This window comes from Tenrec ecaudatus, chromosome 2 (assembly GCF_050624435.1).
Source record: "Tenrec ecaudatus isolate mTenEca1 chromosome 2, mTenEca1.hap1, whole genome shotgun sequence".
NCBI classification, from domain to species: domain Eukaryota; kingdom Metazoa; phylum Chordata; class Mammalia; order Afrosoricida; family Tenrecidae; genus Tenrec; species Tenrec ecaudatus.
Genome location: NC_134531.1, coordinates 262523208 through 262537498, shown reverse-complemented (window position 1 = coordinate 262537498; position 14291 = coordinate 262523208). Strand labels below are relative to the sequence as shown.

General features: G+C 39.7%; 1 protein-coding gene across 1 annotated transcript in view; it reads right to left on the bottom strand.

Moving 5' to 3' along the window:
* VGLL3 (vestigial like family member 3) overlaps positions 1–14291 on the bottom strand; it is a 61606-nt gene that overhangs the window by 38683 nt on the left and 8632 nt on the right. The window contains exon 2 of the mRNA XM_075542451.1: positions 10137–10425. Within this exon, the coding sequence (XP_075398566.1) occupies positions 10137–10425 (289 nt within the window). The remainder of the gene's footprint in view (positions 1–10136; positions 10426–14291) is intronic.

The following is a 14291-nucleotide window of genomic DNA, read 5'->3' as shown; positions in this document are numbered from 1 at the left end:
CAGGGCGCTCTCACGAAGCAAATGGCTCTAAAACCACCAGGTTTCTCTGGCTTTTCACTTCTCTCCGCTCTGGAACACTCTAGGCTCAGTTCTTCAGAGCACTTTCATTGACTGTTCTCTGCCTAAAAGTATTTTCCTTAGATATTCATACACTGAGTACGTCTATAAATTTCTCTCAAGTCTCTGCATAACCATGACAGCTTCAGGGGCTTCTATGGTCACTCTAAGTAAAAGGACCTTTACCAATATATATTTTTTCTTACCTTCATGACATACCTGTTTATTCTTCATCTACAATTTCAAATCCTTGAGTGTAGAGACTTGGAGTGACCTGTTCCCGGATACAGATATAACAAGAACATCATGAGGGGAGTCTAAAAGATGTAGGCAGCGGTACCTTGCAATGTCAGAGATGTTGCTGGTGCTGGGTTCTGGAAGTCAACACCACCTAGTCCTGCACCATTCCCACAATTGTTCTTCTGCTTGAGCCAAGTGTCCCCGCCAGTACGTACATCCATCTTGTTGAAGGACTTCCTCTTGTTCACGGTCCCTAAACTTTGCCAGGCATGAAGTCATTTTCCAGGAACTGGTCTTTCCTGACAACATATCCAAAGTACATGTGACAAACTCTTTACATGCTTGCTTCTAAGGAGCACGGTGGTTGTAGTTCGTCCTTCTTGGCAGTCCATGGTGCTATCAATAGTCTTCATGCGCACCATAATTACACTGTATCTAGTCTTCTTTAGTCTTCTGTATGCAATGCACAACCTTCACATGCATATGACATGATTGAAAATATTATTAATTGGGTTAGCCACACCTCAGTCCTAAAAATAACATCCTTGCTCTTCAGTACTCTAAAAAAAAAAGTCTTGTGCAGCAGATTTACCCAATGCAATGTATCCTTTGAGTTTATTATTGGTATCTCCCTGAACATTGATCATGTATCCAAGCAAGACAAAATCATTGACAACTTCGATGTTTTCTCAGTTTTTCAGGATGTTACTTATTGGTCCAGTTATGAAAATTTTTGTTTTATTTACAATGAGACTATAATCTTTTATCTTTATCAGCATGTGCATTAAGTCCTCCTCACTTGAAGCCAGGACCATTGTGTCATCCACTAATTGCAGTTGTTAATAAGCTATTACCCAACCCTGATGCAGCATTCTTCTTCATATAACCCAGCTTCTTTGATTATTTATTGAATAAGAACAGTGAGAGGAGACACCCCTAATGCACACCGCTGTTGATTTTCACCCATCCGGTATTCTCTCGTTCTGTTCACACACTGCCTTTTGATGCATGTACAGGTTCTGCCTGAGCAAAAGTAAGTGTTCCCATTCTTCTCCAGGCTATCTATGGTTTTGCATGGTGAGCTATGGTTTGTTATGGTGCACAGAGTCAGATGCCTTTGCTTAGTCAATAAAGCCCAAATAAACCTTTTTCTGGTAGTCTTGGCTTTCAGCCAAGATTCACCTCATCCTCTTCGCAATGATATCCCTTTCCATGACCTATTCTGCATCTGGCCTGCGTTTCTAGCAGGGATGCCAATGCACTGCTGAAACCCTGTTGGATAATCTTCAGAAATAATTTACTTGCATGTGATATCAATGATATTGCTCTAAAATTTAAACATTTTTTTGTATTTTGGAGAGAGAGAGAGATTTAATGCTAGCCCAGGCCTTTTATATTCTCTGGGGACGTGCAAACCCCCTAATTACAGGTGAGGACACATGTCACTGGAAGGGGCTGTCCTATGGGTAATACAGTAATGAGAGGGGGGTGGTCTAGGGACATACATGCAATAGGAAGGGGAGGGATTGGGGTTATACATGTGACAAGATGGTTAGATCCTAGGTTTAGGATGGCGGCTTAACTTTGACCTATTCCCTAGATCTCCATAGGAACCATTATCAGTAGGGTGTAAACCCCACCTACTGGAACCAAATGGATGTCTGCAGGCATCCATTGTCTTTAACAGCAGGGAGTGGTGCCCGCTGCAGTCTGGCAACTGGGAGGATGGCTGAGAGCATCTGGCCTCCCCCCACAAGTCCCCATTTTACTTTACATATAAGATTCAAAAGCCACATGGGCGACATGGTTATTTTCTATACAGCAAAAGCTGTCAAGGCAAAACTTCATGATCCAATTAATATAGCCAAAAATTCAGGCTTAATAGAAACATTTTGAATCTAGGCATGGAGGAGAAAGTCTTGCTATGCCCATCTGCTATTGGAGGAAAGTGTGAGAGGAGCTGGATGCTGCAGCAGGAAGAAAATAGAGCCAAATAGGAATGTCTGCTTCTATAGGGAGAATGAATTAACCACGTGCTCACTTTGCAGCACTTTTCTTTTGAATGGATCTAGATATGGATCTCTTCTTGTCAGTTGACCATGTAGCTATCTTTGAAATTTCTTTGCATAGATGAGTGAGTGCTTCATCAGCTTGTTGAAACAATACAATGGGTAGTCTACCATTTCCAGCGTCTTTTTTTTTCTTTTTTTGTTGGCTAATGCCGTCCATGCTTCTTGGCCTATTTCCTTCATTGTCTTTTTTTCTTTTTTTTTTTTTGATGCTTCTTGTGTCGTTCAAAATTTTTCCCATATAATCTTTCAGTATTGCAGCTACAGACTTGAATTTTTTTTTCTTGAGTTCTTTCATGTTAGGTGGGAATGTTCTCCATATAGAATTTTCTAACTAAATCTTTGTACATTTCACTATATCTTACTTTATCTCGAGCTTCCCACTTGTTTAAAATAAAAGTTATTGTTGCGGTTATGTAATGTCAAGTCATTTATGATTTAGGGTAATCCCATGGCAACAGAACTGAACACTGCCTGGCTCTGGCCCAGCCTCACAATGATTGCGACAGTGGAGCCCACCGTTGCAGCTGCTGTGTCAGCCCATCCCACTGAGGGTTGTCTTTTTCTTCACTGCCCTTTTCTTGACCAAGTATGATGCACTTACCCAGCGTCTTCTCCTTTCTGACACAAAGTACATAAAATAAAGTAATGGCATCTTCTACTATAATAGGGATTGTGGCTGTACTTCCTCCAAGACGGATTGATTCATTGTTTCTGGATGGCAATGACATACTGAATATCCTTCACTAGCACCATTACTTTTTTCTTTAGCCATATATGATTTTCAAACAAACAGTAATAAAATCATATCTGTACCTGACAGGATAGAACTGAAATGCATACAATTTAAAAATGTGCCAAAGCCTCATTTAAACATAATATTCTATAAAGGAACAACAACAATATTCATTGTCTAACAATTGCAATTAAGTAACACCTACATCTTAATCCTGTGAATATATTCCCCCACATAATTTAAAGGCAACCAATCCCCTCCATTCTTCTCTCTTTATGGACTAACCTTCACAGGCAATTCACAGATCATGGCATGGGTCAGGCACAACCTAGCTGACAAGGAGACATATTTGCTTCTTAGCAATTTAAAGAGATTTTTTTTTCAACAGGACTGTCCATTTCAATACTTCAATTGAGTTTTTGACTGGTCATTTCGTGAGAAGTGATTGTAGGCATCAATAAAGTGAACTCTTTGACAACTTCAATGTTTTCCATATGTAATGTGTTTTCCTACTATAACTGCTTATTGGTCAAGTTGCGATGGCTTGTTTTCTTGATGCTGTAGTACAATGCATACTGAAGACTGTACAATGTGCTCTTTGTCACGAAGTGCTTCCTGTCCTCTTCAATTTCAGCAAGGAAGGTGTGCCAATTGCACATTGCAGTTTGTTCATGAGTCTTCTTACAATAGCGATAATGCATTTTTCTTAGAGGCTAGTTCTGTGATTATTTGTTGAGTACACAGATTGAGTAAATATGGTGCAAGGATACAATCCTGACATATACCTTTTATGTCCTAGCTTGTCTTCTTGTCCTATTGGAAGGACTGTTTACTGGTCTATGTAGTGACTCCCCATAAGAGCAATTAAGTGTTGTGCAATCGCGATTTTCAAAATAATTTGTTACGATCTACACGGTACCAGACTGTTTTGATTACCAGAAATTTTAGAAGGTATGGTTGCACATTGATGAAAAGGCTAGCCTGATTGCTGACAGTATAGCACGTTTCACTGGAGAAAGGTATAGCAGTTTCTACCATGAAGCTTTGGGAATCTGATGTGGCTGTTCGATTCTGTCTCCAGAGTCGCTATGGGTCATCATTGACTTTATGGCAATGGTTTATAGAGAGTTTTAAAACTGGGAAGTGAAAGGCCACTTTTTTAAAGCATTCAATATTCTTTTGTATTTTTGGTCTCCTTCCTTTTCATATAAATTTGCAGCTAAGTTATTCTGCTTTACTTTAAAATGTTGTTGGAATTGAGATGGAAGGTATATTATATCTATAAATCACTTTTGATAATACTGACATTTCTGTAATGTTCTGTCTATCAGTCAATGAATATGGTATCTTTTTCTATTTATATAGATCTCATTTTGCTTCTGGCAGTAGTGTTTTATAGCTTAACTTGTATGTCTTTATATAAACCTAATGCCACTGTGTGTGAGGCACTAAGCCGTTACCTGAAAGGTGTGGGGATCCAGATTATCAGGCACTCCCGCATTGTGTGTATGTGAGTACGGAGTGTTGGGGGTGGGGGGTCGTATATATGTGCTTTCTTTCCCTAGTTAGGTTTATTCCTCATTAATTTGTCTTTATTGTACTATTTTGGGAGTTCTGGTGCTGCATTGATTCAAATGTGCTCTTCTGCTAACAGACTATTGGAGTTGGAGCCTTTCAGCTGCTCTGTAGAGAAATTTGCGGCAGTACTCTTCCATAAACATGTGCAGCCTGGGCAACACTATGATGGAATCTGCTCGGTCCTCTCAGGTCACTGTGAGCCAGAATCCGCTCAAAGGTAATGGGTTTGCTTTTTTGTAAAGAGTGTTGGTTTCTTGATTTTCTTTTCAGAATGGTCTCTGTTAACATTTATTGTAGGATTTGTGACTGTGCTATCCTTTTGGATTTATCCTTTAATTATTATGTAATGCCTGTCTTTGTCTTTAGTAACAGATTTTTCTTAAAATATATTTTATAAGTTATTATTGTCACTCTTGTTCCTTTTTTATTACTGTTACTGTGATGTGGTGATATATTTTGGTTTGATTCTTTGATTTTTACGCTACATATGTTTTTGTGTCTATAGTGTGACTGTTAGAGGCACTATAACAATGGGTTATTTATCTTTTATTTATTTATTTTTATATTCTTCCCCTCTCTGTCTCTGGACTAGTCCATTTAAATCATCAACAGAGTAGTTCCTGAGATATCAAGCAGTTTCAGTATAAATGTAGGTACCTTACAAAAAATATTTAGGTGTAGGATGCGTGATGTGGCATCTGGACAGAAGTTCTATGCGGCACTAGCGTCTCTCGCTCATCTTTTGTCCTGGGGACAGATGGCGCCTATCAAGATGTGACTGCTGTTACTGAAGAGGTGGTGTGTCTGTCCAGGCAACTTCTAGGGCATGGGTGCAGGGGGTAGAAGGCGTGCAAGGGCAAGCTGTTTGTACTTCAGAGAAGAGATGGTGGGTAGAGCTGGGCTTGTGCCCTTCAGTACGAACTCCCTGTGTCTTAGGCAGATGGTAGGAGGTTTGGATGGACTTACACTGGTGAGTATGCATCAACACAGGCACCTGCTTGTTGGGGAGGAAGAGTGAACAGGGCCGGTTTTCCTGCATCGCTTGTGTGCCCTACACCTCAGGAAAGGAGTTGTAGGTGTGTGGCCAGGTTTGCAAGTACAAACCCAAGCTCCTTGCACCTCAAGGTGAATTGGTGAGCAGAACTTGGGTGCACAAGTACAAGTACTTACATCTCAGGAAGGGAGTAGGTATTATGGCTCGACTTGCATGTCAGCAAACACCCCCTGTGATTGAAGGAGGGCGTGTTGGCGTTGGCTAGGCTGGCCTGCCTTGGCTGTCTATGCGTGCTTCCGGAGGTACCCTAACACTGGGTGTGGGGCTTGACTCTAGTTGTTCTGTGTGTTGGCTTTTCTCTGAGTGGCTCACCTATAAATGATCAGGTGTTGGCACTGGAAAGCAAATATTAATTAGCGTTATTAGCTAGCACCCTCCCTTCTTGCACTCACTAGAAGGACTGTAACTCTCACCCACCCGTCTGTTCCTTCCCTTTTCTAACACGTGCGCACTGCCTGCCTACACTTTCTCCTTAGCAAAAGCTCGGGTGCTGTGAGATAGGTACGTTCCTCAAGATTCTTTTGTAAGGAAACTTCCCTTCTTTCAAAGCTATTCCATTCTCCACCTTCCACGCCCCCCAATTCCCACCCACCAAGCATGGTTCATCTTGGGCCACATCCTGCCCACCTTTTCATTTATTTCTGGGGCTGGTTGTACAGAATCGCTGCTACCTGCTGGGCTCTGCCTTCCTGGGCTTCTCGCTTAGACTCGGTTCGATGCCTCCCCCAAAGCTGGCACCGTGCAGGCGTGAATTTCTACTTTACTGCTCGTTTCTCTCTGCTTCACATCCGTTCACTGCTCAGTCTGTGTCTTCAACTCCGTTTGAGCCTCTGGACTTTCTGGTCATTTTCTATGTCTATTTTGCCTGGTTCTAGAGTTGGTGTTGTCAAGGTTTATTGCAGTGCGTGTGTCTGAGGTAACGTATAAACTCCTTTCATCATCTTCTGGTGTTTGCTGGGATGTTGAATAGTTTGATCACAGAATCTTTCAATATTGGAACTTGAGGCTGGGTTTTTCCAGATCTTTCCTTGCTTTAGAAAATCAGGCGTGTTCTTCTCTTTTGGTTTTCGAACGTCAGAATTTGGAACATTTAATTATAATCGTTGTCTTCTCCATGTCCACGGAGATCTTCTATTCAACTCCACGACATCATTATCTCTGCCACCATATTCTCAAGAGTACGTTTTAGGCCCACAACATACAATTCCATCGTTTTATTCTTTTCTATCTTTTCCTCAAATGAATTTTTGCTTTCTTTATGCACAGTGGTCTTGATGTCACCTCACAACTTATTTGGCCTTTGGTCATTAGCATCAATATGTCATATGTATTCTTGAGGAGGTCTCTAAAATCCAGTGTGGAATATACTCAAGGTATTAGTTTTCATTGTTCTAATGTTATTCGGTGCTAACTTGAACTTGCGTAGGAGAAACTGATGGAATGTGCTCTACAGTCAACTCCTGACCTTGTTTTGGCCGATACATTGAACTTCTTTGTTGTTCTTTATATAGAGAAGGTCGGTTTGAATGTGTACAGTCACTTTTGTTGTTGAAAAAATGTACTTTTTGTGAACAGACGGTTGATCTTGAAAAGTTCTTTTATGTGATCTATGGCATAATTTCTATCACCAAGGCCATATTTTCCAAGTATTATCCTTCCTTGTTGTCCCTAACTTTCTTGTTGCAGTCACCTGTAATTATTAACATATCTGGATCACACATTTCATCAGTTTCGTACTGTAGAAGCTGGTAAAAATCTTCAGTTTCTTAACTTTGGGCATTAGTGGTTAGTGCAAAATTTTGAATAATAGTCATATTATTTGGTCTCCTTTGTACAAATATGGCGATTACCCCATCAGGGATAGCACTGCATATCAGGAAGGATATTAAAATGTTTTGAATGTTATGCTGTTCCTCTTCAATTTGTCATTCCTTATATAGTAGATGACAGGATTTTATAATTTAGAATAGGCCAAACCAGTTTGTTTCTGCTCATTATTGCATAGGGATATTGATTTTTAAGTTTTCCACTCACTTCCATTTTTGAAAACTACCAATTTCCTAGATTCATACTCTTTACATTACATATCTCAGTTATTCATAAACATTTGCAGCTGTTTCAGTTTCTTTTGACTCATTGCCACATCAGCAAGTGAATGTCCCAGAAGTGTCGGTTCATTCACATCATGCAGGGCAGCTTCATTTTGAGGAGACCGCTCTGCCCCAGGCGTATCTCTGCCACTATGTCAGACACGTTCCATAGCAGTACATACAGTTTTCATTGACCATTGTTTTTCAAGAATTAGATTGACAAGTTTTTTCTAATTTGTCGCTCCGGAAACACCACAGATGCCTGTTCCCCACAAACGACCCTACTAATATTGACATATCTGTGGGATGATGTCATCATAACAGCAACATGCAAGCTTGCACAGTAGGTTAAACTGACAGAGGACTGTGGGTTGATCATCATAACAACATGAAAGCCTACACTGACCCACAGGAAGGCAAGTGTTCCATCACTAAGCTCAGTATGAACTTAATAAATACTTGCTGAGCAAAATTTAAGATAACGCCAAAGTACACAACAAAACTTTCTAAGTATTATCAATAGACTCTTTTTCTATACATAAACACAATGTCGGCGCAGTTGTTTTACTCTTCCATCATACAGATTATGGGAAGATGCTGAACCGATATTTTTGCACATACCGCACTTAATATTTTTTCTTTTTTATGACACTATATACAAGTATTCCTAGACCTCGGTATAACTTTGGGCTCCATGTTCTGTTTTCCATTTACATGATCAGGTTACATATGATTGTATGTTAAAAGAAATAGACACTATTTTTATTACGACCTTGGGACTGACGACCCTGATAAAATTTATGATTGTTATATAAATTATTTCTCAAGGTCTGGGTTTCCAGTGAAATTTTCATGTTTGTCCTCCACCAATTATTCACAGTATTCACCAGGTGCTCTTTAATTGGAAATTCTTTGAATCCATAAACAACTTACATTTTTAGTTCTCAATGGCTATAGAAAGTCAAAACAATTTGCTAATCATATCATCAGTATGCTTCTCAGTTCATTTTCACCAAGACCTCTATCATTTAACTCCTACTCCTCCTACTGCTTTTTAGTCACTGTTTATCTTAACAGCCTTTATATTTAATAAAAGGAAAAAGAAAAGGAAGGGAGGGAGGAGGGAAAATGAGATCCACACATTACATTTGTCCATGATTTCCTCTACAATGTAGCAAAACCAGTCTTTCGCCTAAGAGATGACCACTAATAATCACTCATCTTCCCCCTTGCCTCGGTTATTTGGTATGACCTGCCACGGATGGCTAGCCTGTCCTCTCTGGGCACTTGCTAGTGTTTGATTCCCAGAGTCTCCCTTTGGAGAGTCTGATTCAATAGATCTCTGTTGTGTGAGTTGTGGTGGGGGGTGGGGGGTGTTGAGGGGGCAAGGAGTGAGGGGTCAGGATGAAATGTATACATACTATTAGAACAGGGGTTATCAAAATTGAGCCGCTATCTGGCCCACCGAGTGGAATCTTTAAAGCATAGGATGTGGGGCCTCATCCGCTGTTCTTATTCAGGTGTGGATGGGATAGCCCTCAGAATTTTTGTATCTATCGAGATATCATAGTTTTTAACAATTAGTTTATGAGAAGAAAACTTTGTAACACCTTCCTCAGAAGCTATCATTACTATGTGTATGAATTTTTCTGAAACATTATAATTATACTGGTTAAGATGTTGCCAGCAATTTTCTGGGAGCCAGAAATCAGATCCAAACATTCTTCTGTGACCTCCATATAGAAGCAGATTCACAATTCACCAGTTTACCTCACCTCGGTGAAAGCAATGGATTGATCCATATGGATGTAGGCGTATGACAAACAGGTAATACTACAGCATAGCAGGACACAGAAAGCTACCAGGAGAACCCCATACATCTCCAAAGTCTGTTCTCTTGAGTCAGACTCAGATCTCTGCTATATGTCACCACATAGCACCTAGTGGAATGAGCAAAAGCTAATTTTTTAAAAGCTGATTCAGGCACGCCTATTATGTAGAGATCCAAATTGGGCCATCGGGGCTTCAGGAATGGGGCTTTGCAGCTTGATCCTGCCACTATAAACTCAGGCTGGTTGCATCACTACTTTCCATGAGGAATTTAAGGGGTGTGACTGCATCCTTTCCAACCCTGCATTCCACATGTGACAAAACTGATCCAGCTGTTTGTCTGAAAGAAATTCCTTGCTGTCCTGAAAAATTAAAAAGCCAGTGGATATCCGTCCTCCAGGGGCGCACATCCAGCTGGAACCTGGTACAGGCGCTTGTGAAACAGACAGTGCCCTGAGGAGCGTCTGCTTTTGAATTCTTACCTCGCCAGAAGGGGGTGAGCCCCAGCTTGCTTTTTGTAATGACAGATTCTGGATGGAGGGTGCTGGCTTGGCCCAAAGCTCTTGAGAAGTGTTCATCCACTACTGACCCAATGTCTCCCTGGAAATAAGTGAAAAGGACACAGCGAGAGTTAAGGTACTCCATCTCGGCAGGCTGGTCTTTCTCCTCCTCTTCCTCTTCCTCCTCCTCATCGTCCTCCTCCTCCTCGTGTTTGCTGGGAAGGGTGACTTCCAGAGAGTCCTGCATCTTGCTGTGCACCGCTAGCTTCTTCTGGGATGGAGAAAACAAAACACATTATCAAAGATAGTTTGTAAACCAAAAAAAAAAAAAAAGCATCAACTAGTTAACTTTTTTTACTTTAAAAAAGCGTCTACATATGAACATATGTTTGCAAACCGATGCTCCTTCATCTGGTTTGCCCCATGTTTGCTCCGTCTTTCCCCTCCCCAAACCGCACTTCTTCCTTCATAATGAAAAAAAAGTCTGTGATTCCAAATTTGCCTCCTATGGAAAAGCCCATTGTGGAATGTTGTATTTTCAGAATGTGCGCAGGTTTCTTAGCTTAAAACACACATGTATCAAAAGGAGAGTGATTTGATTTTTTAATGAGTGGCAGATCCCTTGTAGTGATTCTTTCTCTGTTCTATTTACTTACAGCAACATTACAGTTTAGAATAGGGTTGGTGATGGGGAAGGGGGAGAAGGCCTAAGTGTTTGGCAGAGAGGTAAGGAAGAGAGCTTCTCATAAATGAAATAAACAAAATGAAATCAGGAACGTAACATCTTATAAAAGGAGTTGGCAGATGCGCCAAACTTATTTCTCAAAACTCAAGCTGAAATGACAAAATAAGTCTGTGTGAAGATCCATTTTGCATGGAACATATTTTTCTGATGTTCCACTCACCAACATTATCATACAGGAAGAGAAAAAAATGTTATCTTCTACTAAAAACGATACAGATACTTGCATAGACTAATTTTTCATTAAATTGAAAAAACATTTAATGCCTTAAAGTTTATGGCAGCATAATCATAACTATAATAATCCAAAACCCAAACCAAACCTACTGCCATAGATTCTATTGCAATGCAGAGTGGCCTACGGAGAAGCGTAGGCTCTCCTCCTAGTTTTGTAGCAGAAAGTCTCATTTTTCTCTGGAGGCCCAGAAGATTCGAACTCCTGGCCATGCTGCTATCAATCAGACACACGACCCACTATGCGTGCAGGGCTTCTGAGTTCTATGCCTACCGACCCTATAGAGGAATTCTGAGGCTGTCCGTTTTACTTGATCAGATAGCCTCATCTTATTCCCTCAGAGTTACTGGTGGTTTTGAACTTCTGACCTTGTGGTTCACAGTCCAATGTATTAACTAGCTGTAAAATCTTTAACCCCAGATTATAAAGACATCCTTTAATAAATTAAACCCTTTTCACTCTAGCAGTAAATATCTTGCTTTGTGTTAAATGAGTTCCATAATGTTCAGCAGCATCATGAGCTAATAGCTTCTGTTGCAGGGCTGTCATTTATAAACATACATGTTCATTTTCATATAAGAGGTGCCATTATGATAATCACTTGTTGATGAGTCCATTATTCATTCCTTGAGAAAATATACCTTGCTGATGAAATGAGGTTATGATGACTCATTGGCTACATTTATCATCACTTGCATAGATATGGAAATGTTTATATTTAATGTAGTAAAAACATTATGATAACATATAACCCATCTCACTGCCATTGAGTCATTTTCAACTCATAGAGACCATATAGGACAGCATAGAACTGCTCCCTAGGGTTTTCAAGACTGTACATCTGTAAAGGAGCAGACAGCTTGATCTTTCTCTCTTGGAGCATCTGGTGGGCTTGAAGTACTGACCTTAAAGTTATCAGCCAAACATTTAACCCATTGTACTACCGGGACCCCTTCCTGTAACATTGTTTACATAGAACACCAGCGGTTGGACTAAGTGACTTCTAAAGTTGCCTCTACCTTCTAAATTGTAAGACTCAGTGGATGTTACATTTATAATCAGAGCATTATTTCTCTCTGTGTATATGTGTTTACACAAAGTATACACAGTTTTAAGCACATGCACACCCTTTCTGTCAAACATTATGAGCCGTTGGAAAGAAGCACTGTTTTGTAGAAAGAGAAAATTAATACTAGTCTACAGACTGCCCACGGTGCTCACTGTGATCTATGAGACACGCCTTCCAGCGCAGCTCACCATCAGTTTCTGAGAGTTGGACTTGGCATACCATTGTTTCATCCCTTTAATTTCACTTAACACACGTCTTTTAAATGATTCGTCCTGGCCATGCTAACTATCCAAAGAAATAGTGGTTTTTTAATCCAAATTAGTCATAAATTCTTTGATGAAATAAAATTAAGGAGAATGATGTTATATACAGATTTTAAAATTATAAACTCTGGTGAAATATGTCAAATATAATTCTGATCATCAACATTAATAGCTTAAATTTTTTAGTTGACACCCCTTAATTTGTAAACACTCGATCTATTTAAGATTATGTAAAAATATCCCATTGCTTACATTACAAAACACTATTCCAGTTATAAGCTATGACTACGTAATGACTAGCATGGTGAAATATAGATTTATTCCTACAGATATAAAAATCAAACAATGACATGTATATTTCCCTTAAGGATTAATGGTCCATTCTTTTTCTAAGAGACTTAGAAAGTATATCCTAGGATAAGCTAACTTTCTTTAGCAAGAATAATTCTAAATTATACAGTTGTGTGTTATGCTTTTTCTATTGCTTGACTGATTGGATACCAAGATATTAACTAAAATCCACGCATTTTTAATGGGAAAGAAGTGAGTGAGTTCTGCTTGCCAATAGCCATCATTAGCTTATTTTCTAAAAATCAACAATGGGTCAATAGATTATGCACCTATTGGTATTCTTACACATCTACATAATACATATACACATATATTTATTAAAGCACAAATAAATTATTTGTCTTTCTTTTGTAAACCAAGTAAAATAATCCTTAGTGGCATAATAGTTAAGCTTGGCTGCTAACCGAGAGGTTAGGAATTCAAACCCTGCCAGTAGCTCAAAGAATGTCTCCATCAATTTCATAGCCAAGAAAAGCCTCTGGGACAGTTCTGCTCTGTTACATGCAGCCATTATGAGCTGGCACAGACGGGCACCCACCAACAATAACTCCTGCACACTTCTGTCATATTGTGGTTGGATATTTGGTCCTTAGGGATGCTAGGTAATATTCAAAATATTTAGATTAAACCTCAAATCATCGGAGCCTATCATCTCCAAATCAAGAGCAAACCATAATCTACTTCATAATTTATTAACGTGCAAATTAATTTCGTAAAACTATTCATAGCTGCCAGAAATGTTCACGCTTTCCTTAAGAAACTTAGAAGGATCTTTAGCAAGAAATACACTTATGAAAGAGGACGTCAAAGACTACAAGTTTATTTATCCCATGTGCATTAACTGATTCTTCCCAAAATGATCAGAGTAATGACAACGGTTCCCGAGGTAAAAAAGATCCTTGGGTAAGGTGACGTAATGAACTAGTTAATAGCCACACTGCTCACTGCTACTCCACGAAGAGGATAAAGTGCCAATAGGAAGGAGGGTCAGTCCAGGCTGTGCAATCTATACCCAACCGCCTCAAAGCCTGCCACAAGGCACAGCAGAAACAAAGTGTACCAGGAATGTGCAAGGGAAAGGATGTGTCTGACAAGAGAAAGACTTCCACGTCAGGAGCCAAATACCACTAACTCCCCAAGGCTTAAGCTTACAAAATGCCAAATGATTACTGTGCATATGTGGAAACTTTTCCCCTTGAAAAAAAGAAAAGAGAAATTTAATGAATCATTTGCTATTGTTTTCTTGGTTTTTATTTTTTTTCCCTTCAATTTCTCCTGCCTATGTTCTCCCGCTTATGTTCTCCCAATGCAGTAGTTCTTTTTCATTGGGGGAAAAAAAAAGGAAAGGAAAATGCATCATTAGCGTCCAGGGAAATTCGTTTACAACTATAAAGTTCATTAAGGAACCCCACATTCCTTTCATCATCCTTCCCTTCAGTTGGGGGACATATAGCTTTTTAAATAGCTAAGATGGAGT